The sequence below is a fragment of the Talpa occidentalis genome, unplaced genomic scaffold (genome assembly GCF_014898055.3).
Source record: "Talpa occidentalis isolate TD23 unplaced genomic scaffold, MPIMG_talOcc4v2.1 talOcc4.7, whole genome shotgun sequence".
Lineage (NCBI taxonomy): Eukaryota > Metazoa > Chordata > Mammalia > Eulipotyphla > Talpidae > Talpa > Talpa occidentalis.
In genome coordinates this window covers 71400137-71427374 of record NW_023605083.1, presented here as the reverse complement: position 1 = coordinate 71427374, position 27238 = coordinate 71400137, and the positions used below count along the sequence as shown (strand labels likewise).

The window sequence follows — 27238 nt, the reverse complement described above, 5'->3', positions numbered from 1 at the left end:
TGTCTTTAAGAAATGCTTTGAAGAAGTGAGATTAGTGCCCACCTGCCCGGCCTATTTTGTTTTCTGGCTTTTCCTCAGTCTGGAAAATTCTTCTGGCCAACTTTTTTTTTTTTTATTGGAGACCAGAAAAGCAGATTTATTAAATACCCTGCAAAGGAGCAGGGCGCCATATGAGAAATGTCATCTGCACATGAAGAAGGGCTTGAGCCTCTTTTATACTTTCTCAGGAGGTCAGTTTGCACCAGTTAGTCATTTGCTGGGATGTCTGTTCTTGGACCTTTTGTTGTAGAGCAACCCCGATACAAAACGGGGTGCCTGACTGTGGGTCCTCACCCACGTGCTTAAAAGGACTTATCAATGCTCTACTGCAGGCACACGTGAAAAGTTAATAAAAGGTTTATTTACAAGGGAAGGGGAAATGAGGAAATGTACAGCTCAAGGAGAAAAGTGGGAGACAAAGTTTTAAATGAGTCCTACCTGATCCACTGATCAGGAATCCCAAATGGCGCTCTGAGAGCTGGCTGCAAGCCAGGAGCTGTGTAGCCAGGAGGCAAGTGACAGCGAGCCAGCCCAAGGCCCACGTGTTTGGTTTTTATACCCAACCTGGCTGCTTAACTCCACCCTCAGGTCCCAGCCACCCTCCCTTTGGTGGTGATGGGATTTGTCTTTCCCAATGTCTTGATGGCTTTAGTCTGGAGTGGGGGTGGAGTCCACAAAGCCTGTATGGGATCAGCTCAGGGCATCATTTCCCCCTAACACTTTGACACAGAATGTGTTCTGAATCTGCTTCTGCATTCCTGGAACTCTGCTGGTCAAGGTCAAGGTGATCGGTCTTTTGGCCTGGTTCCCATGGCAACCTTATTGCTTTCCTTTATCTATTGGAAACTCCCAAATTTGCCTCCTGGCCAAGGAGTCTGTAAGTGAGATGAAACTAAACAAAAAGGCTAACAATAAAGGGTCTTAAAAAGACCCAACTGAAGGAATTTTTGTAAAGGAGACTGCAGTTCCCTTTGGGCTGCTGGCTTGAGGGGACATTGTGGCTTCCCAGGAAAGACTTGAAGCTATTTAATTGCGCCCCAAAAGGGGCAGCAAAAATAGCTCAGCCTGGGAGTTTAGTGTCCCAGGCAAGAAAGGTGGATATAAAAACCTCTGAAATTTTCACAGGCCCAAATTCAGGAGTTTTTTCAACCAGCCAATGAGCATCCTTTACAGCCTACTAATAACTCCAAAGTAACTTAATCATTTTTACCTTAAGCAGAGTCTGAAAGTGGCCCTTTTCAAGACTAGGAAAACAGGGAAAATACAAGTTCCTGCCTGTGAAACAGACCTGAACCATATCTCAAGGTGGACAAAATGTGGAGTCCAGCCCTCCACAGCTGGAAATCAGCAGACATACCAATGATCTCAGCTTTTTCTTACACCAGTCAATTGAGGAAACAGACTCCAGCCTAAAGAGGGTGGCTGTGTGCCAGCGTCCTCCACCTAGTTATGCCTGTGTGTGTGTTTGCAGGGGAGTGTGGCAGGGAGTGGAGGGTGCTGTGTCCTCAGGAACCACCGGGAAGTTCTTTGGTCATTGAGTTCCTATTGCTCACGGTGGCTACCCAGTGTGACCTCAGCCCAAGCTGCTGAGCCAGGTCTCTTTAATCCACCCATCCTCAGTGTCCTACCCAGCTTAGCATTTTCTGTTCATGGAGACTCCCTGAGGGAGGGTACCCTAATATCCTAACCTCTGGGGACCATCAGTTTTCATTTTACTGAGAAACCCTGAAGAAAATAAGCATCAAGATATAGTGATTTGTCTGGAAATCAGAAAGCCAGGAGCAGTCTTTTTGCATCCCAGTCTCCTTTGTATCTCTAACAACTAACTTCCTCACTTCTGTATAGTTCATATTCGTAACTGGGCTTGCAGAGCTTTTCAGTACCATGGCCCACATTCAAACTCATACCATGCTAATTTTTTCAATTCCGTTGGTAAATTCTCACCATATTTCTTAGCTCAAATTTCTGGTTCACACAGGCAGAGGGATTGGCTGCCCTTGATCACGGATCCATTCTAGTCCAAGCAGCTGGGCGGTGGCCGGTCACATTGCTTAAAATATGGCCTCCTAAGCATAGTCCACAGGGGAGATATTGGAGGTATTCAGGGGCTTGAGCTACCTGAGACAGGAACTCAGAGTTGTGGGTTACCTTAATTACCAATGAAGAATCAGGTGTGAATCGCATGGGAGGAAGATATTACACAAAAGAAAAAAAAAAGCTTTATTGTCATCTTAGCCAATATCCCTGGGCAAGATGAGGGCACAGCGCGAGACTGTGTTCACAGTGCGGCAGAGACCTCCAGGAAGCATGCTTCGGGGACTGGCTGCTCAGATTGCTGCCTCAAAGCCAGCAGTCTGGAGTCCCCCTGCCAGCTTACCACCTGGAGATGCCTGGACTCAGGGAGACTCTGCTTGGCAGCGGGCTGGCCCTTCCCACACAGACCATGTGATATATGTTGTTACTCAGATGAACTTTGAGATATTTGAGGCAAAAGAGAACCAAATTAGTACCTCTAAGCCCCTGCCTGGGTACCTCCCTGGAACATTTGGGCCTGTCACACATTCCAGGAGGGAGCAGCAGCACAGCTGCAGTCACAGCTGCCAGAAACAGGCCTGGGCTAAGGCCTGTGGGGGGAAGGGGCAGAGGCTGGAGGGCTTCCTCTGGGGGCCCTGAGTGAGCTCACCCTCACCCCCATGCTCACTGAATTCATGCATCCCAGGCGGCTTGGCTAAGAGCCCAGGCTTGAGGGGCTCTCCCAGAACAGTCCCTGGGCCACCTCCAGCGGTGGGGGAGGGTGAGTTCCAGGCCTAGCCCAGTTCTCCAGAAACCAGAGGGGGGTGGGGGAAGCACATGAAATGCCAGAGGATTTTGAGGGGAAAGAAGAGGAGGTGTGATGGGATGATGGGTGGTGGTAGTACTTTGCCACTTCAAGGTAGAAAAATGCAAGGAAGTAAAGTTTTTATCTGTTTTCTGGCAATCCCAGTGCAGAATTCCAGGAGGCGCAAGGATGACATCATGTCTTACAACTGGAAATCTTGATAATTCTGTGAAATGGAGCCTCTGCCTGCCCAACCTTTCTGATGGAAGCGGCTTTATATTTATGTGTTTAACACTATAGTTTTTATCACCTTTAAATGAGGGCTTGACAGCTACCAAATGTAGATTACCAAGCATGAAGATCACGTAAAATGAACTTCACTTCAAACATCTGGTATACAAAAAGTCCATGGATAGTATTAGAAAGTTACAAAAGAAAATTCTTAAAAAATAACGAAAAAGGTTTAAAAATTGATCCCCCATCCCCCAAGTCCAAATAATAGTGGTCTAGGTAACCATCAAGGTAAATGCTTCATATATTCATTCCTTTGGTAGGAATGAGTTGGTGTGGAACTGTATATTCAAGTGTGTGTGCAAGGACACTCTCAGGCAAACTACACCCAGGGGGGCAGACACACAGCTGAGTTTTTGTTGTTCAAGGCACTTCATATCCACATTCTAAAGTCTGCCACCTTCCCAGTACATCTGACAATTTACTTCTTTGGAGGCAGGACATTTTCTTCAAAGAAGCCTGGGTTGACGACATTCCCTGCTGGAAAGTATCTGGCCACCACGAAGGAGGACCCATCGCTGGCAGATGCCTTCCCCACTCCCATTTTCTTCGTGTTTTTCCAAACCATGGCTGTGAAGTGTCCTGCAGTGGGGTGGGCAGGGAAGAGGGAAACAGGTTAGTTAGCAGAAGGATGTTTCAAGGGAATCTTGAGAGCCTTCACCATCCTACCAGAGCTTGATCTTCACAGACACCAGTCAGAGGAAGGAGACATAAGACACCTAAGTGCCTGATTTTTCTGAAGTCATTCAGCCCTTACTCAGGTCGGCACTTTTTCTTCTTTTTTTTTTTTTTTTAAAGATTTATTTTATTTTAATTACTTATGCATACAAGAACTGGAGTGTAGGCCAGAAGTGTGGGGAGGGGGGTGGGGTTAGTGAGAGGATTCACCAGAGACAGAGTGGGGAACAGAACAGGAAGACTGACTGAAATACACTGCTGAGGGGAGCAGCGGGCAAGACAGGAGAGGTCTGCTGGGCCATATGGGTCAGCTCCCTAGTCGGGGATCCAACCTGTGCCTCAGTGGCTTGATAGCACTGAGACTTAACCCCTTGGGTCACCAGGGAGGCCCTTAGCACTTCTTGATGCCGAAAGGTTTCATGGTCTCTCATGATGACAAATGTGTGCAAACCCAGACAATTAGGAGGCCACCCTTTCTAGCACCTGGCTCCAACCCATCTCTCCAAACTGCACATTCTTCAAGGTCACCAACCATCTCCATGTTCCTCCTCAGTGGTCACTTTTTGTCTTCATCTTACTTGACATCTCAGGATCACTTAATAAATAGTGTTGACTCCTTCCCTTTCCAAAGTAGTCTCCTCTTTCAGTTTCTATGATGCCACCCAGTCTCGAATTCTCCCTATCTGCTGCCTCTTCTTCCTCCTCTTCCATCTCACTTCTCACTGGTAAATGGTGGAGGACCTGCATTTCTCAAGACTCGATCCTGGACTCTCTTTTCTTGTTGTACTCTTTAGACAGTTTCAACTCTCCCTGGCTCCCAACTTTATTTCTCCAGCCCAAAGCGATCCTCTGTGCTGCAGACACTCCTACTTATTTGACATTCCTACTTGAACTTCTCACAAGCATCTCAAATGTAACCATCCAAGCCTCACTCTTGATTTTAGTCCCCCATGTCCTGAGTTATCCTTCTCCCCACCCTCCCATTTCCATGAGTGGTACCTCTATATATCTGATTTGAGGGCTTGCTCTGCCTTCCTCCCTCTCCCTCATTTCCCCACAACAACTTTTTCTTCATTCTGGAAGAATCTAACTCTAAAATGTATCTCAAGTCTGCCCACTCCCAAAATCTTGGTTCCAACCAGAATCTATTCTCATTCAGAGCACTATAATAGCCCTCAATGGTTTTCCAGTGCCCACCTTTGCCGCTTCCAATTCACTTTCTACTTAAGTAGCCAAAGTGATAGTTTTGAGGTATAAAATCTGTTTATTCCTCTGCTTAAAAATCCTGCCATCGGGGGCCTCCCTGGTGCCCAGGGGTTAAGTCTCAGCTCTACCACCATGAAGGCTTGAGTTCGATCCTGGCCAGGGAGTTAACACACATACGGCACAGCAGACCTCTCCTGTCTCACCTGTTGCTCCCCTCAGCAAAGGATTTCAGTAGATCTGACTGTTCTGCTCCCCACTCTGTCTCTGGTGAATCCCCACACACACCCCTACCTCTGGCATATACCCCAGTTCTTCTATGCAAAAATAAATAAAATCTTTTTTTAAAATCTCTCATTTTTGTGGTTTTTTTACATCATTATTCAGTTTTAAACAATATTTGCTTCCCCCCCTCAGGTGTAGTCCCCATAGAGTTTCCTTCCCCAAGGCACCCGCGCACCATCACCTCAGTCCCCTGTGCTCCTCCCTCCTCCCCTCTCACCCCTCTCCCTCCTCCTCCCCTGCAGGATGTCTCTGATTCATAATTGTCCATTTTTGCTTTGTTGTGTTTTGTACTGTTATTATTTTTTTACACTGATGTCTTATTTCGTTCCCCTATATTCCTGATATAAGTGAAACCATGCGATATTTTTCTTTTTCCTTCTGGCTTATTTCACTGAGCATAATTCCTTCTAGCTTCATCCACGTTGCTGCGAATGGCTTGAGTTTATCTTTTTGTGATTGCTGAATAATATTCCATTGTGTATATATGCCTGCCATCAATTCCAACTGCACCGAGAATAAAAGTGAATGCTTCAGCCCAATGGCCTCCTTTCATTCCCTGAACACACTGGTCACTTCCCACCATGGAGCACTTGCACATGCCGGTCACTGTGCCAGATGCTCTTCTGATGACCAACGTCATCTTGTCCCTGAGGCTGCAGTCTAATGTCACTTGTTCAGAGAAGTCTTTCATACTCACTCTTTCATCTCCTGAGCACCTCCCTCCCAATATAGTCTCATCTACTTGTTCCTGTCACTCCCTCCTCCCCCAGCAGTCTTACCATGTGCAGTGTCTATTTGTCCAAGCATTTGCTAATTGCTTGGCTCTTTCAACAGGTAATGAGCCCCACCTGGGCAGTGACCAAATTGTTTTATTCCCCCAAAGTATGCCTATGATCTTCACATAGTCCAGCATGTGAAAGTGCCAAATAAACTTTTGTCAAATGAATGGAATGAATGAATGCAAGGCATGTGGAAGAACCATCTCGGACTCTGATTCTTCCCTCATTGGAAGCATAGCCCTTCTATGTTTTGAGCTTTTGAGACCTTGACAAATTAGAACATCCTTCATTCTCTCTGTTCTAAGCCAAACAGCCCAGTCCCTTCTCAAGCTACTGCCTGACCCTCTAGACACTTCTTGGGCTGGTGAGGCTCCTCAGCATCAGTATCCCACAGCTCAGCTGCCTCTTCCTCCCTCCAGGGTCTTTCTAGTTGCTAATGCAGCTTAGCCTCCATCTCCTCCCTACACTCCATTTTGGGCACAGTCTATGCAAGACGACAGATTCCAAAAGTCCCACACCACCAAACCAAGTTTCAGCCTCTTCCAGAAAGGGACCCTTCAAACAGCCAATAAGAAGTCACCTGGTCAGTACCAGCGAGGTCATCTGCCTGCCAGGTCCTGCCACTCCCTCAAGGAAACTGACCTGCTGCAGCCAGTTCAGGTTTCGCTACTTTAACTTACTGGTTCCTGCTCACTTCTGCCTATAAAAGTCATTTCGAAGGGCTCCACTGAGCTCCTTTCTATTTGAGTCTATCCCAGAGTCAGGGATGCTGCCTGATTCATGGATCATGGAATAAAGTCAGTAAGATCTTTTAAGACTTACTCAGTGTAGGGTAAATGGAAGTGATCAGGTTTTTTCCACCATTCCACCAATTAGCATCAGTGATCGACACCAGTGGTCTCACACGCGTGCCTGATGGCAGCACTTGGAGTATGGCGTGGGCATGTGTAAGTGGGGACACCTGAGTGGGGAGGCTGAGCTTATGAGGGTGGTGGCAGCATAGGACGGGAGGCACAGAGCAGTAGAGACCAGAGAAGAGACCACGAGAGGACGTCAGAGAGCCCAGAATGAGTGAAGACTAGGCAGGGGCCAGGAGAACTGCCAGCCTCCTGGCCCTCAGACCCCCATGCGGGCCCTGCACCTGGTCGCCTCACTACAAATGGTGTAGAAAGATCATTAAAACCCTCAAAAAGCCACTGAGGGTTCCAGGACGCTCCTTTACCCATCTGCCCACATCACAGAAAACCTGCTCTGTGCCTTGCTGGTGCTACACTCAGCTACACTATGGTTTTCAAAACACTCTTTGCTCAATGACCATAATAAATTCTTCTGGGCCTCCCCTGGTGGTGCAGGTGGTTGAGCGCAGCGCTGTGAAGCTGTCTGCAGCCTCTGCAGCACCGGTGCAATCCGGGCTGGCTGACGAGGATCCCACATGGCCCAGCAGACCTCTCCTGTCATGTCCACTGCTCCCCTCAGCAGTGTATTTCGTCAGTCTGCCTGCTCTGTTGTCTCTGGTGAATCCTCTCACCTTCCCAAGCATCTGGCCTGCACCCCAGTTCTTGTATAAATAAATAAATAAATAAATCTTTTTTAAAAAATAAAATAAATTCTTCTTATCTCTTAGAAGTAGAAGTCAGAGTTGAGTACTCAACCACCAACAGCCTTTAACAGGTCCAAGGGATATTTGCTTCCTTGTCACAGGATGGCATTCATTTGCTAAATGAACCCTGAAGAGATCATAGTTTCTCCTCATGGGCAAGTCATGAGCACTACATCCCCAGTAGTTAACACTGGGCCTGGCACATAGTAGATGCTCAATAAATAGCTGATGGAGAAAGGAGGGAGGAGAAAAACCATGATCAGAGTAACTACACTCTCCATAGGGTGGTTAAGAAAGAAAGAGGGCAACCATTTTACTCTCAGTAGGATGGACATTAATTAAAAAAAAAATCAAACAAGCAGAAAATAACAAGTTGTAGGAGAAATGAGTTAAAAACCAGGCTTTTTCCACCCTCTTCCATTAGCATCTATAACTGGCACTTGTGCTCTTGCATGCACACCTGTAATTATATGAAGCAGGGACACATGTGCTGAGAGGTGAGGGGCTATAAGGGTGTCAATCCCTCTGAGACGGAAGGGCGAGGAGGCAGCCAGAGAAATACTGAGAGAGAAAGCTGGTCTGGCCACTGATTCAGCATTAAAGGCCTGTACGTCTACTAAAGGCTCCAAAATTATCTTTTTGTCTGCAAAAGCCAACAATGAACCTACCTGGCCTAGAATGGTTGCAAAACAAAGCACTGGTTAAGTTTTGGAGAAACTGAGATCCTGTACCTTGCTGATGGGAATGCAAAATGGTACAGCCACTGTGGAAGACAATATGGCCATTTCTCAAAGTATTAAATGTAGATTCACCATATGATCCAATAATTCTAGAAAGACCCCTCCCCGAAAGATTTGAAAGCAGGGACTCAGACATGTACACTTGTGTTCACAGCTGCATTATTTACAAAAGCCAAAAGGGGGAAAAAAAAACAATGTTCATCCACAGGCGAACAGAGAAACACTCATGTACCCACTGTGGAATATTATCTAGCCTTAAAAAGGAATGAAGTTCTGGGGCCTCCCTGGTGGCGCAGGCAATTGAGCGCAGCCGTCCGCAGCCTCTGCAGTGCCAGTTCGATCCCCACAGGCCCCAGAGCAACCCACATGGCGAGCAGACCTCTTCTGTCTTGCCCGCTGCTCCCCTCAGCAGTGTATTTCGTCAGTCTGCCTGTTCTGTTCCCCACTCTGTCTCTGGTGAATCCTCTCATCCTCCTGCACATCTGGCCTATACCCTGGTTCTTGTATAAATAAAATAAATCTTTTTTTTTTTTTAAAGGAATGAAGTTCTGATGCATGCACCCACATGCATGAACCTTGAGGACATTCTGCTAATGGAAATGTCAGATACAAAAGGACAAACACTGTATGATTCCACCTACATAAGTCAAATTCTTAGAAAATGGAACCAAGTCACCAGGACTGGGATAGGGACAGTAGGGAAGATGGGGAGCTATTGTTTAAGGTGCTCAGAGTTTAAATTTGGGAAGGTGAAAAAGTTCATGAGATGGATGGTGGGGATGGCTGCACGAAAGCGTGTCACAGCCAAACTATATGTTTACAAATGACTAAAATGGCAAAGTTTATGTTAAGTGTATTTTACCACAAAATTAAAGGGAAGAGAGGGATGGCAACTGAGACTGGTATCCACACTCTTCTAAAGTTAAAGAGTTAAAGTTGATATTTCCATGTGTGCCTCATACATGGTAAGGACTGAATAAATATTCATGGTCTAAATTGTACGTTCCATCCCTTCAGCTGAAGTCCATTTTTATAATTTTAAAAATTTGATATAGTTTATTTTTTCATTGATATCGACAAAATATTTGAGGGCTACTAAATTTGGTCACTAACCAGACATAAACACAAATCAGCAGAGTTGATGTGAGACAACCAAAGCAAGAATGAAAGGAAAATGAGCCCTTGGAGCAATTACACATCTTTACCAGTTAGCCTTAAACCTGTATTAACCATCGCCCAACCTGCTCTGATTTTCACCTCAGAACAGAGGACAGGTATTGCATCAGGCAACACCACACTGATAAAGAAATGAGATTATGGAGCAGGCTACATAATGCAGGATGCTGCGGAAGAGCAAGATCCTGGCCTTTTTATTGATAGAATAATCATATATCATCAGTTGTAAGGGGAAGAAGGAAAAAAGAAAAAAGGAAAGAAGGTAACTAGAAAATGTGCTAACATCTACATTATCAGGGATTGTGAGTCTGCTGTCCAGGCACTTCTCATCTGCTTGATGACAAGGTATTGTAATTGAGATCAAGCCGTAGTTCCCCAGCCTTGGTTTCAATCTTATCCACAAGGCATAGCTTCTGGGGTCCCATGTTATACATCGGTCCTTGGCCCTCTGGGCATTCCCAGTCATACCTCGTGATGCCTAAGTTGGGAGTATGTTTTATGCATCAGTCATCAGCCCCCAGGCATTCCTGGTCATACCTCATGATGCATAGCCTTCCCAGCATGATCCAGTTTTGTGCTTGAGTGATTTGAAAGGCATCTTGCAGGGTTGGGCTCCTGTACCTAACTGACTGGGCTGTTCGGACCTTGCTTAGGATTTAGAACTGTATGTAACAAAATGGTGGCCGAACAGGCTGCTTAGGATTAGCAGACCCACAGACAAGCACTTCTTGCTGACTCACCCTTGGTCCTTAGACTGTGGACTCACTTTGCCAAGTGTCCAGCTTCTACAGGCTGTCTTTTCTTTAAGGCTCAAGCAAGCCCTTTTTCAGCCAAGCCTCCTTTCCCAGAACCACAGGCTCTGGCCCTTGACCCACCCCCTCTCTCAGGGCTCCCAGACAAGGAAGAGTTGCCATTTGTCTGCTGGTTGCCAACGAAACGATGTCAACACAACATGCTTAGGGAGCATGAATGCTGTGGAAGCCTTTTCCAAACAGATGAGACTGATCTTTTGCCTGGCTGGGAGCTTCAGTCTACACAGAGATAATTAAGAATGAGTATGTAGGGCTCAAGTGAAAGACACAACTTCCTTAGCAACCATCAGATACACACTGTTTTTTCTAACAGCTTCCTTTTTCTTTTCTTTTTTTTTTTCCCTAAAGGGATCACATCCTCTTTCTTACTATAGGCCCAAACTTCTAGAATACATCTGTGGAAAACACATTAATAAGTTCCATATATTCTTGCAAAGGAATTTGCCCAACAGTGAGAAAGCATGAGAAGGCTCTTTTTGTATTGATATGGATCAATCCTTGACCATTTTCAATGTGAAGAAAGCAAATGTGAAAGAGATGACATATTTGACTCTTGAGTCTAGAAAGGGGGAATAAGAATACACACACACAAATGCTGGCACAGGCTCAGAACTGCTCTAGAATCACACACAAGACACATCGTGGGTGCTGAGGGGAGGTGCAGGAGCACAGGGATGGTAGGGAGGACCTCTAGAGCTTACAAATTTCATATCAGATCATTAAAATAGAATGTAACAAAGGAATTTAAGAAACTGTTTCTCTCCACTCGCTATATAGCATAGGCTTGTGTCCATCACAACAGCAAGGTCTTGGTTGGGGACAGATTATAGGATATTTTAAAGACCCCTTTCTCTACGGGACTTGGTCAGGGAAACTCTGAACAATGGTTCAACAGGGGGAAGCTGGGGTGATGGGTCTGAGGCCCTTGCTGAGGAAAGGTCTTGCAAGCCCAGATAATAACAGCAACCAAAGCTATGCTCCGGGGTTGGCTCAGGCTCTGTGCCCAGGCAATGCCCTCCGGCCCTGAAAGGCTACAAAACCAGTTGCTCTAACTGTCTTCTTTAGCGGTGGGGGTTGTGGAGCACTGGTGGGGTAGGAGACCAGTGATCATAGCAAGTTAAGTCCCATTCCCACTTCTGACACTCAGGTGATTCCCGCTGTGGACCGTGGGCCATGGAAAAAGGATCAGACTGGACACAGTCTTGAGAGAAGATTCTTCCCCTTTCTGGCCTTGGCTTCCTCCTCTCCAAAATGGGTCGAATAAAGCCCTACATTCAAGTGGCACCACGGAGGCTGACATGGCTTGGTGGTGGAGGTGGTGTGCACACGTGAGCAAGGATGCATGTTCAATGGCTCATGAATCGTGCTCATAAGAAAAGCAAATCTGGGCCCAATGAAATAAGATCTGGATGCTGATTTTTATGAAAAGAAGACAAGGTTCTGCCTCCATCTCCTTAATCATGGCTAGGAGGCTGCTACTTCTCCCACCCCACCCCTCAAAGTGCAGTGCCACAGAATCATTGATTCAATCGCTGGGTGTGGGGGGTGGGGTGGGTGCTTGACTCTGTACCAGCCTGGAGTGCTGAGAGCAGGAACACCTTGGCAGAAGCTTGATACCTCTGCCCTATCCCTGCCCACACAGTTGCAAAAACCCTTGCCCAAAGAGTTGCAAACCACAGGAAATGTGGTTCTCAGAAAACTTCCTGCTTCTGAAGAATCCTCCAGAGGGTGGGAGGTCATACATGGCCCCACCCATGAGGGGGGTAGAGGTAAGGAGTGGGGTAGAGGTAAGGGGTGGGTAGAGGTAAGGGGTCGGGTAGAGGTATGGGGTGGCGCAGAGGTATGGGGTGCACAGAGAATTCCCTCTTCCCTTCCTGGGCCCTTATGGTCAGGGACACTCCGAGCCCTTCCCGACTCATCCTGGGCCCCAGGAAGAGCTGAGTGGGTTCTGGGAAGGCAAGGAACCTGGCCAGGCCTGGCGAGGGGCAGGATGAAGCCCAGAGCTCAGAGCAGCTACCTGGGCTTTGGTCAGCTGAGCATTCACCACTCACCATGGAGGCCTGTGAGAAAGGCTGGTGGTTCCCTGGCAGGCTCCTCCATGCATCTAAGCACCAGTTCTCATCAGAATGTTCCATCACCACCTTGTTCCTCTTCCTCGGGGACAGGGCAGGATACAGAGTCAACCCGGGTTTACACAACTAATTGTGCCAGAACTGAGACTAGATTCAGATTTTCCATATCCCATGCTTCCCTGAACCACAAACCAAAACATAGAGATGGAGGGAGAATGCCTAGGAGGCCCTGAGGTGTGGCGTGTGGCCAGGATGTGGGGGAGGAAGGGAGGAGAGGTGTGAAGGGAGCAGGGGCTGTCATCAGAGGCAGGAACAGCAGATAAATCAGGAAAATAACCTAGACAGAGAGGATTTTAGAATATTCTGACTGCTGGAGAGGGCTGGATTGGAGGTGAGCAAGACTGCACATAGGATGACAGGTTTAAAAGTGCAGAAAGACCACTCGAGGAGAGAAGCACGACACAGCTTTAAAAGCTTGTTCGTCTCCTATGAAGGACTAAGCTGGGGGTGGGGGTCCTAGCTGAGGTGCTCATACATGGTGGAGTGTGTTTGTCTATGTGTGTTAGGAGAGGTAGTCGGGAAAGACTTTTACTCTTTCTTTGGGTAAAGTCAAGTCAAGAAATACGGAAGAGGGCCTCCTGTGGTGGTGCAGCAGGTTGAGCGCAGCGCTATGAAGCTGTCCGCAGCCTCTGTAGCGCGGGTGCGATCCCGGCCATCCAGGAGATACTACATGGTGGGGCAGACCTCTCCTGTCTTGCCCGCTGCTCCCCTCAGCAGTGTTTCGGTCCGCCTGACTCTTCTGTGACCCGCTCCATCTCTGGTGAAGCCTTTCACCCTCCCACACCACTGGCCTGTACCCCAGTTCTTGTATAAATAAATAAATTTTTTTTCAAAAAGGGGGACTTCCTGGTGGTGCAGGTGATTGAGCGCAGCGCTGTGAAGCTGTCCAGAGCCTCTGCAGTGCCAGTTCGATCCCCGCTGGCCAGGGAGCAACCCACATGGCGGGGCAGACCTCTCCTGTCTCGCCCACTGCTCCCCTCAGCAGTGTATTTCAGTCAGTCTGCCTGTTCTGTTCCCCGCTCTGTCTCTGGTGAATCCTCTCACCCTCCCACACATCTGGCCTGTACCCCGGTTCTTGTATAAATAAATAAATCTTTTTTAAAAAAATAAAATAAAATAAAAGGAAAGAAATATGGAAGAGGTACAACAGGAGGGAAATGATGATTGCCAGAGGATTATCACCTCTTCAAAATCAGACACCAAACTGCAACTGGGCCAGAGCGCTGCTGGACCCCGCCACTCACCAGTCCCAGAGGTGAAGCCAGGCTGCTGGAAGTTGTAGCTCTTAATTTCACTGTACCATCTATCTGCCACCTCCTGTCCTGCATAGAAAAGACAGGGTTTTAAAACACAGCAACAAAATTGGTCCATTCTCTATTTTCCCACCTTTTCCCATTAACCCCAAATCACCTATCCCACCGCTACACATCTGAAAAAGCCCCAGCGAGTTGGAACAGGAGCATACCAGGCTGAAGACAGCACCTTGTTGGGGGTTGGGAAGAGCCCTGACCTGGGATCTGGGGACCTATATCTATGTCCCCACCCTGCCACTAACTCACTGTATAATCGGGGGCCAGGCCTTCCCTTTTCCAGGCCTCTGCACAAAAGGGCAGATTCAAACTTACTCCAAGGACTTCTAACGAGGCTCCCAGTTTCCAGGAGACTCTGCCCACTGCCCACCCTAAGTCTGGCTCCTGAAATAACTACAGGAGGAAAGGCAGTTGAACTGGTAGGCCAGGGTCTTCACTGCAGGCAGGAGGTCCTCCACTGGCCGATCTGTCAGCCTGGCAGGCAGTAATATGAGAGAACCCTCCGCGTTTTCCTGAAAGCTGCTGATCTTAGAGTCAGATCTCAGGTGCTACTTAAAGTGCAGATTCTGCCTTCATTAGGACCAGGGAGGAGCATAAGTGTCTGTGTTTCAAATAATTTCCAGACCTGGCTTCTTGCTGCTGGTGGGTGGACCACACTGAGTAGCAAGGCCTTGACCTCACCTGCGGAGCATCTACTGTTGCGGCGGCCCTGCCTAGACTGTGTCAGGGACTCTGCTGGAGGGCCCAGGCATTGATATTTTTAAAAAGCTCTGCAAAAGACCCCGAAGTACAAGCCAGAGTGGAGAAACACTGCCATAGAGACCACTACCCCACCCCTTCTTTGTAGATGTGGGGAAACCGGGATCGAAAGGGGGGGTGTCCCCCAGTAGCTCAAGGCTCCACCGTGCAGGGCCTGTAGGAGCAGAGGGTTGGGGAGCTGATTCCCACCCCTCTGTGTCCTCCTTTCTGCTCCCCCACTCCCCTCCTCTCACCCTCTTTCTCCCCAACCCCTCCGTGGCTGCTGGTGGGTGTGCAGACCTTTTGCAGGAGCATGCGCACACCTTCTGGAGGGGCCCCCAGCATTGCAGTCCCGGGCTAGGCCTGAGCTGCTGGGGAAACCATGTGGACTCTCTGGGCTTCCCCAGGGAACCCAGGAATGTGAGGGCAGGGAAGGCGGGGCCTTTCTCCCGCTGGGGTTTGGAGACTAAGTCATGCCAACATTTTTCCTAAAAAGCTACATCAGGGCTGTCGGGGCTCAAGAATGTTTGATCACTGCAGTGGGATCACCATTTCTGGCAGTGACCTTGGATGTAGGAATTATCTTTCCCATCAATTTTTTTTCCAACATAGGGCAAGTTCTATTGAGTTTTTCCAGTGATAGAGTTCAGTCATCAGCACTGTAAAAAAAAATGTAGGAAAAGGTGGAGAAAGTAAAAATCTTCTGTAGCTGGGGCGGCTTGGGGAGGGCACGGGTCAGGGTGAGATTCTGCCCAGAAATGGCTGTTCTCCTGATCCCCGCCCCTCAGCGGGAGCCCCTGGGAGGGGGAAGGGCAGGCAGTCTGAGTCATGTCTGTTCCTGGCACCCGCCTCAGCCTGGCCCTGCGCTGGCCTCCAGAGACCTTGAGCACTGCAGTCAGCCTCCAGGAGCAAGCAAGAAGGCTCTGGGGCTCCTTCCCCTTTCTTGGCGTAAGGCTGCACCACACAGGCATGGAGGGTGCAGGGGCCAGGAAGGGCCTGAATGCTGGATGCCCTCAGCCCAGCAACGGGAGGGGAGCAGAGAAAGCCACCCACCTGTCTGATCGTAGGATGCCCACGCCAGGTTCTCTCCACACTGGCCGCGACTGGATTCCGCGCTGTGCTTGAGGATCCTGGTGCTGGCCAGAGCCTCCGAATACCTGCGGGGCCCATGGGGCTCTCTCAGAGCGGTGCAAGCCGGAAGTGCCCAGAGCTTAAGCCCTAACCGGTGTGGCTGAGCTTTTTCCGTGCCTGGACTGGCTGAGGAAACTGAGGAGTGTCCCACCTGTATCTCTTCTGAGCCCCCCAACAGTCCCATTTTACAGAGGCGCAAACTGATGTTCAGAGGAACAAGGGAACTACCTTCCTAGGTAAGAGGCAGAGGGGTCATTCAAATTTGGCTGTCTACCCGCAAACCCTGCATCCCGCCAGCCACCCCAGGGTCCCTTTACGACTGCAGCAGCAGCACTGGGTAGGGCTTGAGTCTCCTTCAGGTGCTAGAGGACTCACTGCTGAGCTTCCCGGTTGAGCTTCTTGCAGAGCTTCAACGGGGGGACACCATGCTTCTGCCGGTACTCGTTGTGGGCCTTCAGAACCTCATTATTAAACTGCTTGGAAGCTGCAATTTCAAAATGGAGAATGTCTTGGCACACAGAAAAGACCCATCAAATGACTGGCAGCAGACTTCCCAGGGACACTCATTTCAAACTTCAGGCCACAGGGAGAAGCTGTTGTTCCCCTTTGGCACCCCAGCCAGATGGGCTGCTCCACACCTCTGCTGACTCCACCCTCTCATCTCTGCATATCCGCACCCCTTGGGGCATGCAGGGCCACACGGGGTCTTGATTCAAGGCAGTGGGAGGCTATTCAATGGGATAGGGAGGTGAGCGGAGAAGACCTGTGCTTCTGAAAGACCCTGCTGGCTGCTGGGTGGGATAGAGATGCAGGGCAGGTATTGGGGGGCTGGTCAGTGAGCAACTGGGCTTTTGAAAGAAAATGTTAAAAGGAGACCGGGTATCTCAGACTGGACCTATGATATGTGGTGGGGCCTGGGAAAGGCTAGAGGGGACAGTTCTGAGAGACAGACCTGGCTGGAGTGGAGGGGTGCCCGTGGAGTGGCAAAACCAGGAAGATAGAGGGACAGAGAGAAAAAAGGAGCAGGGAAGCACAGCTGTGCGGAAAATGAGGGAAGAGCGTGGAAGAGAACATGTCGGTCTTGGGGGACAAGGTGTGATCAACTGAGCCCAGGTTTGCAGTGAGGGAAGAGGTAGAGCCTGCGCCCAACTGGGTCATGATCTCAGAAAGGGCAAGGGCAAGGGGTCAGGGTTGGGGGAGAAAGAAAGGATGAATCCAAGACAGACAATATCAATAACGACAGAAGTGACTTCAGTTTGGATCTCAAACGGCGCCCCATTCATCTACCATCCTCCATCCACCATCCTCCACTCATCCATCTAGCCAACGATTATCTAGGATCCTCTGTCCACCTCTCCAGCACCGTTGATTCTTCTCTGACCAGCAGCAGCATCCATCCAATCTGTCTGTCCATCTACTCATCTGCTGTCTGGGTACCTCCTCTGTGCAATATACACAGAGGATATGTAAGAGGAGGTCATAGATTGTGTGCTAGAGACCCAAGGCAAATCAGCCATGTCCAGCCCTCAACACACACAGAGGGAGTCAGCCTTGTAAACAGATACTAGCAAACGGCGTGATAAATGCCAAGGTGCTGATGACATAGGTAAGGAGGAACTCAGAGAGCAAATAGTCTGTTATGAAGGATCAGGAAGGAGGTAAGCACTGACTTGAGTCCCCAAAGATGTCTGGGCAGGAACTAGCCAGGTCAAGATGGTGAAGGCACAGAGCAACAGCCTTGGGAATCGGGGAATTACTTTCAGTGGAAATGGGAGTGAGTTATGAGTGAGGGCCACAGAGAGCCTGAACTGAGCTACTCCCATCTGGCAGGAGCCTATCCCCAAGGCCTAGCAGTTGTGGAGGCTGGAAGAGTATCCACCAGAGGATGGAAGAAGCACCCCTCCTTCTACTGGCCCAAGTCAGATTCACCAGCTGCCTCTTCTCTGTCTTTTGACCTTAGGGATTGAGGACATGGCCCAATAAAAATCCTCTTCCCCTCCCTCACCCAGATCTGCCATGTCTCCTGGGCCTTCAAACCAAATCCCAATCAGGTCTCTAAAGAGACCTAAAGGGATGGGCCTCCCCCGGTGGCGCGGGCGGTTGAGTGCAGCGCTGTGAAGCTGTCCAGCTGTCCACAGCCTCTGTAGCGCCGGTTTGATCCCAGCCGGCCGGTGAGAATCCCACATGGCACGGCAGACCTCTCCTGTCTCACCCGCTGCTCCCCTCAGCAGTGTATTTCGTCAGTCTGCCTGTTCTGTTCCCCCTCTGTCTCTGGTGAATCCTCTCACACCTCCCCACATCCCGCCCCGCACATCTGGCCTATACCCCGGTTCTTGTATAAATAAATAAATCTTTAAAAATAATAAAATTAACTTAAAAAAAAAAAAAACCTAAGGGGAAGACCCTCAAGGAGCTTGGGCAAGATGCAGATAGATGAGGGTAAGGTAACTGTGGGTCATGCCAGCCACAGCTGAGTTGCCCAGAGGGTTTCTGATGAATTGAGTGAGTGGTACCGACTGCAGATTCTGGGGCCTATCAGGGAAGTTCAGCGAGGTCTAGCCACAGAAATGTGGGGTGAGATGGAATGTGGGAGGTTTTGGTTGACAAGCAGAGATGGGGAGATGCTGTGAACAAGGGACATGAAGGTGAAAACCGTGGCCATGGTAGCTGAGCATGCGAGTCTTTGGGTCTTTGTGGAGTTTAGTGGAGGGAGGGAGAGGGAAGTACTGGTGAAGGGTACATGGTTTGTGATTTGCAAGATGAAAAAGTTCTGGATCTCTGTTTTACAGCACGAGAAGATACTGAACACTGCTGAAATGTATACTTAAAAGTGGTTAGGTGGGAAATTTTATGTTACATGTTTTTAACCACAATAATAAGGAAATCAGGGTTAGCATGATAATGTGGCATTTAGATAACAGAATTATAGGGGTTTTCAAAGAACGTCTCAGGTGGAAATGGTGGGAGCCGTCCATGTGTGATGAGCCACGAGGAGGCCTGGCTCCTGCGCTGGCCAGTGTCCAGCCAGAACGCTTCACTCAGCCAGTCCCACCCTGTCGCGGGGGTGACATCTGAAGTGAGTTCCGAAGCGGTGATGCAGGGGAGAAGAGCTAGCTATGGGGTCTTACATGGTCAAATTGCAAGTAACTGAGAAAGTCCCTTCTAATCCTGAGACCTTGCAAAGGCCCATCAGGATTGGATGAGAGGAGATAAGAACAACTGGCCTTACTCCCAGGAGCTCACAGCTTCTCTTAAAAGATCAAAATGTGGGGCCTCCCTGGTGGTGGAAGAGGTTAAGATGCAACCTATGAAGCTATCGCCAGCCATTGCAGCAAGAGTTCAATCCCCAGCCAGGGAGCTACCCACATGGCACAGCAGATCTCTCCTGACTCGCCCGCTGCTCCCCTCAGCAGTGTATTTCAGTGAGTCTGCCTGCTCTGCTCCCCACTCTGTCTCTGGTGAATCCTTTCATCCCCCACACTTCTGGACTGTACCCTAGTTCTTGTAAGCATAAATAAATAAATCTTTAAAAAAAAAAAGATCAAAATGTGGGTGCACACCTCAGAGTGGCAGATGGTGCCCATCTGAGTGACCAGCATGGCCAAGCCCATCCTAATGTCCCTTCCAGCTCCCATGTCCCAGGCAGGTCATGGTGGGACACCAGGGAGATGCATGGAAGGGCACAGCACGAGGAGTGGTGACCATAGATGTATCCAGGAAGGCTCCCAGAAGGCATTCCTATATCAGGAAGCCTGAGGTCAGAAAGCGAAGGGCACAGCAAGGGCCCGGGTGGAAGAGGTCATGTGGTAGAGATAAGGACAGTGGGTGGGGAGATAGGGAGAAGTCAGTTTAAAGGCAGCCCTGAGTTCTGGGGTCAGGTTGCACTGGACCCCATAATGCTGTAGACCCTATAGTCTCCTTGGCAGAGCGGGGCTATAAAGTTGCTAAAAACTAGGTCACTACATTCCCAGAATATGGGAAGTAAAGAAAAAAAAAAGCGACAGTTCTGGTACCCAACCTAAGCTCAGTGCCCAGAAGCCAAAGCTAGTTGATGTCCCAGGAGGGCCAGTTCCTGCACCAGAGTTCCCAGGAAGGGGTGAAGAGGCCTGTTTGATAATCAGGAGGGGAGCCCTCTCTCCCCACCCTGGTTGGGAGGCATGGGGGCCTCATGACCACACCTCTGATGGACCCTCAAGTCCACGCCCCTTACAGCTGCAGGCCAGCCCAGGTGGCTCCTCTGAGCAGGGCCTCAGCCTTGGGGAGGTAACTTATCACTGGGGATCACATCCAGAAGAGGCACACCCTATGTCTGTAGAAACCCCAGAAACACAGATAAACATAAGGGGGAAAAAACCTTCAAAGAAAACTCACCCACCTTTGCATTAGGTCAGGGGTTATGTCCTTCTTTTGTAGGCAGGTAAACATCATGCTGGGTCTGGGTATGACCGTATTTACTTTTTACTACCTTTTTCGAGGGCTTCCAATACTACACCCATTTTTTTCTTTTTGTGAGTAAACTGAAGCTCAAGAAAGGAAATACCCTGCCTAGATTCCAACAGCTGGTTAAGGTGTTGACTCAGCAGGAGGAAAACTGGGTCTGAGGGGAAACCCCTGTGCTGGTTCAAAGTCCACACTCCCAGTGCCAGGAGACAAAGGAAATTAGAGAAGAGACAGAGGGGGTTGCCATGACAATGGGGGTCATCTCTTAGGTCTGATGACCTAGCAGGAAGAACAGGCTCATAGGAGGTTGCAGCTGACCTTAAATCTCTGAGGGGAAAGAAGAGGAGGAAGGAAGCGCAGCAAAGAAATAAGATTTCTCAAGAGCCTCCTCTGTGCCAAGTCCTTTAGAGGCAGACCTGCCTGAGCGGCCACAGAGGAAAGCAGAGCAGGCCTGGGGCTTGAGGTCAGAGCTACTGGAAGGTAGAAAGTGGAAGGAGCCCACTGGGCAAGCTCCCTGAGTTGAGAGGAGGTGGGCTGAACTGGGGGCTCCTGCTCTGAGGTCTCAGGGGCAAAAGTGTCTAACTGCTGTATAGCCTCTGAGATCTGTGGCCTCCTCCCTCCTGGCTGTTGGCTGGGACAGGCCCTCCTCAGCATCCCTCTTCTACTGTGGCCTCCCTGTGCTCAGCCAGTCTCTCATCTCTGCCTTCTGCAGACTCCCCACCAAAGAGGCCCAGGATGGTCAGCGTCCAGGGCAGTTATTGCACACTGGTCCCTTCTGTCCGCTTGGCAAGAGGCTAGAAAGTTACCTTTGGGGCAAAGCTAGTTTTGCTAGTTTATCAGGAAGAATAAAAATGTTGATTTGAAAAAAAAAAAAAAGAATGTTTTTCAAATGGGTAACTCTTGTTCTCTCAGCCCAAGTTCTGGGGAATTCAAGAAGCAAATTCCAGCTAGGCTTTTTCCCAGCTGTATGATCCTGGACAAGTTGCTTAATCACTCTGTGCCTCATTTCCCCCAAATATAACATGGGAATAATAGTATCTCCCTCACAGGGTTGTTGTGAGAATTGATTAATCTACATAAATGCTTTAGAACAGTTCTGGGACATAGAGGACAATTATTAAATGTCAACTATTGGGTAGAGACCCTTTAATGTATGGCTCTGAGAGAAACTGCCCAGATCCCCTCCTTAATTTTAAGGGGAGCAGAAGTGGTATTTTTTTTCTTTTTTTATTCTTTTGAAGATTTATTCATTTATTTATGCATACAAGAGCTGGGTACAGGCCAGAGATGCGGGGGGAGGGGGGGAGGTGAGAGGATCCACCAGAGACAGAGCAAGGAACAGAACAGGCAGACGGACTGAAACACACTGCTGAGGGGAGCAGCGGGCGAGACAGGAGAGGTCTGCCATGCCATGTGGGTTTATTCCTGGCTGGCTGGGGATCGAACTCATGTTGCAGAGGCTGTGGATTGCTTCATAGTGCGGTCCTTAACCCCTTGCACCACGAGGGAGGCCACAGAAGTGGTATTTAAATTGATCTTGGATGACCTCTCTCAACATATCTAAGCTTGCATATTTTCTGAGTGAATGAATCAGTGAGTAAATAAAGGAAGGAGACTTTCACAGCAGCACTGGAAATGTGGGAAATGTGTGTGTGTGTCTTGGGAAGGACATGTTAATTGCCCAAGGTCACACAAAGCAATTACTTAGATCAGATCTAAGAACTTCCCTCCCTTCACCCGCTCTCCAGTCTCATATGGTACACACTCTCCATTTCACAGACATCCTTAATAAAAACAGGTGTCAATGAAGAATTGCTCAATTGCTTACTGGAACAGGGCAGTCTGAGGAGGATTAGCTCTAGGCTGCCCCTTTTGCAAACAGACAATAGTGGTTGAAGGGCTGAAGAAGCCAGGGCAGGGTGAGCTGATTCAGGTCTGCAGAGGTAGTGTTTTTTCCAGGCCTGCCTGGGACCACTCTCAGAGCACGCTAAATCCCCCCAGCAGCCCTACCCACCCACCCATCCCTAGCCGACCCAGTTCCAATCTGTGTGATTAGGAAGATGACATCTGAGGTTTTTCAAAATGTTTTCAGAGCAGGGAAATCCTTTCTTTGAACATTTGTTTTTTCTATAAGGTCTGCTTATAGACCTTATAAGAACTGTTGGGCCTGACCTTGCCTGGAGCCTCCCCTGTAGAGGTAAAGGACCTGGCTCAGTAGAAAATTCCTGAGCCTGTTGGTCCCTAAAGGCTCTGATAACCTCTGGTCAAGGGAATTTAGGTCACGGGACACCAAATTCCTAGAGATAAGTCAAGAGTGCGTGGTGAACCTCAAGGGGCTGGAGTCCAGGCAGGTGGGGAGTGGGTGGGAGTAGTCCATGTAATAGAGGAGGGAGCACACAGCTGGGAAATCAGAGCTGGGTTCAGGTCCCAGGTCATCCACTTATTGGCCAAGGTGTGTGCTTGGGCAAGGTCCTCAGCCTCCGTAAATCTATAAAGTTGATAATAACCTCCTTGCAGGATTGTTACAAAAGTTGGTAACGCAGAAAATCTCTAGCTCCAAGACTGGTACACAGTAGGAGCTTAATAATTGGTGATCACTATTATCAGGGATTAGAGGTTTCCACTTTGCCCAAGGGCATTGTCTTCCTCTGGCCCCATCACACTTGTTGCAAACTGACTCTGAGCAGGGAGACCAAGGCTGGAGGTGGGACTTGGGAGCCATGAACACCACCCAAGGTTCTTCTGGGATTTCAGGGGTGTCAGTTAAGTGATACTTTCTCAGCAGCACGGGGTATATCTGAGGTTAAAGATTCAAAGGAGACTGACTCCTATGCCATGATGAGGAAACTGAGGCCCCAAAGAGGCAGTGACTGGCTTGTGGTGGTCTTTATGAAACCAGGTAAAGCCCCTATGTGACTGCACCTTCTGAGTGCTGCCTCTGCTGCAGCGCATGTACAACTTCAGGCTAATGTCTGTATCCTCAAGGTTGGCCCTGTGCTGAAGGCTCATTGGGTTTAGGTCATCCAGAAAAGTCGCTTTCACTTGGGGTCCCTTAGGAGAGCCAGACATTGTCATGGGGACTCATAGTCTTTGAGGGAGAGAAATAAAACATGCGTGGCTATGAGGGAGACAGCCAGGGCCAGCATTCTTTCTGAAAGGTGCCTGAGTATATGAGGAAGGGGGGTGGGGTTGAAGAGGTGGCCCCTGCCTAAATCAGCTCTAACTTGCCTCTGCAACTGCCCCCTCCTCTGAAACCTGCCCGACCCTTCATCTCCAGTCCTAGAAGGTGTCACCACCTTTCTGCGCCCAGATGTATGCCATTGGCCCTTCCCTCTCATTCATAAATCCCTTACAGTTGGCTCAAGGCTACCATCCCCTAATCCCATTCTCCCAATCTCAGTTCCTACTTCCTACTTTCTAAGGAGCCAGGCACTGCATATTTACCTCCTAATCAGTTCTGTGATTCATGTCACAATCCAAATGAGCACTCTAGAGGCAGGGCCATGCCCTACACAGCTTTGTGTGGAGTGGACGGATGCAAACTGGAGAAAAACACAGATGGATGAAAAGAGAGAAGAACGAGCTCACAACTGAATATTAGCAGTTCTGGAAAACTGTTTCTTAGGGAAGGCACCAGAAACAATTGGTTGATTCAACGTAACTTCAGAGAATTGGTGTACTTTCTCCTAGCTTACAAAGAAAGGAGTTGATTTCCCAAGCAGGAATCGCTAAATGTTCTCACATCCGCCATGTTCTTGCTCCATCACCTGGCATCTACTTAACTACACGGCACCCCCATGTCACCTTCTCAAACTGTGAAGGGCCCTGGGCCACCTGCGTTGGACACATGGGGAAAGCGAGGTGCAGAGAGTAAAGAGACTTTCTCAAGATCAGCACAGCAAGTGATTAGCAGAGCCAGGGTTGAAAGCCAGACGGCTCACGACAGGAAAGACAGTTAGGACCAACGCCAGAGAAGGCCACTTCCAACCCTGGCACCTTATGAGAATGGATCATGAGAAGAGAGAAGTTCAAGAAGGGACCCAGCCATTCTCCTCTCTGGCTGACAACCCCAGCTTCCCATGAAGCAGCACTTCTGAACTCTGTGCAACAGCTGTGCACTAAGCTCCGCCGACGCAGACATGTCTGCCAGTAGTGAGGGGTCTGGGGACAGCATCCCACACTGACTGCTGGGAGGGCTGCAACAAAGAAGGCACTGGGTGGGGCCCTGCTTTGGGTGTAGGGGGAATCAGGAATGGGCTCCCAGCCCAGGAGTAGAGCCTTGAAGGATGGGTAGAATTTTTTAGGGGAAGAGGCAGAGTGGTGCTGGTGGCGAGCACTGGGAAAGGAAGCTGGGAAAGAGCCAGCGTGGGCCTCAGAATGGCCTGAGTGTAGGGTGAAGCGTGGGGTGATGACCAGCTCCCCAAGGGGGTGGTGGTAGCAGGAGCTGGACCGTGTGTACTCATTCACCTGCAGGCAAAGGGACAGAGGACTTTAGGGTGTGACAGGAAGAGGTTGCGTTTTAGAAAGTTCATCTGAACAGTCACAGGGGTGAGGATGGGCCCCACTCCTCAAAGATAAAGTGAAAGCTGAGTGGGGAGTTTGTGCCCAAGTGGAGTCAGACTGGGCCTGGCACAAGGCCTAGTACATGAAGGAGAGAGATGCTCAGGGCTGCCCTTAGGAGGCTGGTCGCGGACGCTGCTCTGCGGGGGAGATGCTCTCACTGGCTTTCCCCAACTCCAACTGTCCAGAAACAAAGCAAACGCCACGCCCAGCCCACCGCAGAGCGCTGCTCCCCGCTTGGAAACCCTCCCCGGCGCAACCTCTGGCTCGCAGACGGGGGACCCTCCTCGGTCTTGCCTTCTCCTCCTCTCCCCGGGGCCAACGGCTTCCTGGCTGCGGTGGAAGCAGCCCGCGCTGAGCCTCCGGGCGTTGTGCCAGCGCACCCCTTCTTCGCGCACCCCGGCTTCCGCAGCGCAGTAGCAGCAAGTCTCACGCGCTCAGGCAGCCGCTCGGCTCCCCCGGGATCCAGCCTGCTGGGGGGCACCCAGCCCCGCGCCGGGGAGTGTCCCCGAGGCCTGGGCGTCCCACCCATCCCGCCCGCTGCCCGGCGGGCCCAGCTGGCTCACCTGACTTGCCCATGGCCGGCTCGGCGCGCTCTTCGGCTCCTGCTGCCGCTGCGCTGCGTCCCCTCGCTAGCCCCGAGCCGCTCGGATGGCCGAGGTGAAGGCCCGGCACAGCCCCTCCCCTGCGCGGCCCGGCCCCCGCCTTATAAGGCAGAGGCAGCTGCAGGCTGAGGCGCCCGGGGCCACCCCGCCGGCTGCCTGGAGGAGGCGCGGCGCGGCGCGCAAAGCGCTAGGCTAGTCTCCCCACGGGATTCCCCAGCGAATGCCCAGGGTTCTCCAGGGGGCGCACGGGAAATAAAGAGTACATAAGTAGGGCCTCCCTGGTGGTGCAAGGGGTTAAGATGCGATATATGAAGCTATTTGCAGCCACTGCAACATGAGTTCGATCCCTGGCCAGGGAGCTACCCACATGGCACAGGAGACCTCTCCTGTCTCGCCCTCTGCTCCCCTCAGCAGTGTATTTGGTCGGTCTGCCTGTTCTGCTTCCCACTATGTCTCTGGTGAATCCTCTCACCTCCCACACCTCTGGCCTGTACCCCAGTTCTTGTATGTATAAATAAATAAATCTTTTTAAAAAGGGGGGGGGGGTACATAAATAAGCCCAAACTTCCCACCAGCTCTGAGTAGCTCCTGAGAGGCTGATGCGCAGGGAGACCCAGTTTTGCTGTCACAACCGGCATGGTTGGGGGTGGGTGCTCTTCCCTCCTGGGTCTGACCCCCATATCTCAAGCTCCAAGTGGTCACTTTCCCCTCCTCAGTGACACCTCAGTCCTCTCCCCAGAACACCTCTAGGTGCAAGCCCAGGCTGCAGTTGGGCACCCCTAAACCCTACCATGTGGATTGCCTCCAGGAGGCTCCAGCACCAGCACTCTGATCTGTCCATCTGTCCTCTGTTCCCTATCAGATCACCCCTGGAATCTGGCTCCAGATCTGTCTCCTCAACTTCCTAACTTCATCCCATGCTCTGGTCCAGCTAGACATGGTTGTTTCCACTGTCTTGAGATTTCCCACCAACTTGCCTTTGCTCAAGCTGTTCCATCAGCCTGAAGTGTTGGTTGGTTTCTGTTCATTCAGTTAGTTACTTCCCATTCCTCAGAGCCCATGGGGTCCTTCAGTTCCTGAGGCCTGGCCTCTTCTAACCTTGGGGGCAGTGATCATACTGGGGAGGCTTGGTCTCCTCAGTTTCCCACCTCTGTGTGAGGAAACACTTGCATGAAGACATCACCCCTGACAGTGTGAGACTTGCCAGAGTGACTCCTGACTGGGGCACCCACTCTCTAAACCTGACTCCAAGGAAGCTAATTTAAAGACCTATCACTAAATGGGCACGGGGAAGACTGGCATGCTGGTTGTGCGGGTGGAATGTGCAGTCTCTAGGACTGCAGATGTCCTGCAGGGCTGCAGGAGGACTGGATACTGCCCTCTATTCCCTCCCTCGATTTCAGGCAAATTCATTTTTATTCTTGAAAAGGTTATTCTTTTCCAATATACGTGTGGGCTCTACTCCATCGATCTGTATACACGTAATTACACTGTATACACATAATATCACCACCGTCTAGATTACTACAGCATTATAATAAGTCTTGAAGTCAGGCAGTAATCCTATTCTTTTTTTTTTTTTCTTTTCAAGGTGGTTTTGTTCATTTTAGAAACTTTGCATTTCCATATAAATTTTAGAATTACCTTGTAAATTACTACAAAACAAAGGGATTTTGATTAGGATTGCCTGGAATTTATAGATAAACATGGGGAGAACTGACATCTTAGCAATATTGAGCTTGCTGACTCATCAGCATGTGTATCTTCATACTTGTATCATCTTTAATTTCTCTTGGCTGCTTTGTGAGATGCTGGTCTGTAGTTAGTTTTCTGTTTTCTATGTCTTACATATTCTATTGTCTTTTTCAGATTTGGGGGTCACCTAAATAGATTATTCTCTA

At 49.7% G+C, this 27238-nt stretch overlaps 1 protein-coding gene across 1 annotated transcript; it reads right to left on the bottom strand.

Moving 5' to 3' along the window:
- Window positions 1-1140: 1140 nt before the first annotated feature.
- On the bottom strand, window positions 1141-25392 carry GLIPR2 (GLI pathogenesis related 2). Its single transcript, XM_037492798.2, has 5 exons — window positions 25299-25392; window positions 16108-16216; window positions 15655-15758; window positions 13798-13875; window positions 1141-3730 (listed from the first exon to the last, which is right to left on the bottom strand). The coding sequence occupies exons 1-5, from the start codon at window positions 25309-25311 to the stop codon at window positions 3570-3572; spliced, it is 465 nt and encodes a 154-aa protein (XP_037348695.1). The 5' UTR covers window positions 25312-25392; the 3' UTR covers window positions 1141-3569.
- Window positions 25393-27238: the final 1846 nt, after the last annotated feature.

Bases quoted from the DNA above. Each gene is read 5' to 3' on its own strand.
- GLIPR2 (XM_037492798.2), bottom strand. The intron at 15,759-16,107 runs GTGAGTCCTCTA...TGGGCCCCGCAG, and splicing joins CTCAACCGGGAAGCTCAGCA to GTATTCGGAGGCTCTGGCCA. The intron at 3,731-13,797 runs GTGAGTGGCGGG...ACCCCACTGCAG, and splicing joins TGGCTTCACCTCTGGGACTG to GACACTTCACAGCCATGGTT.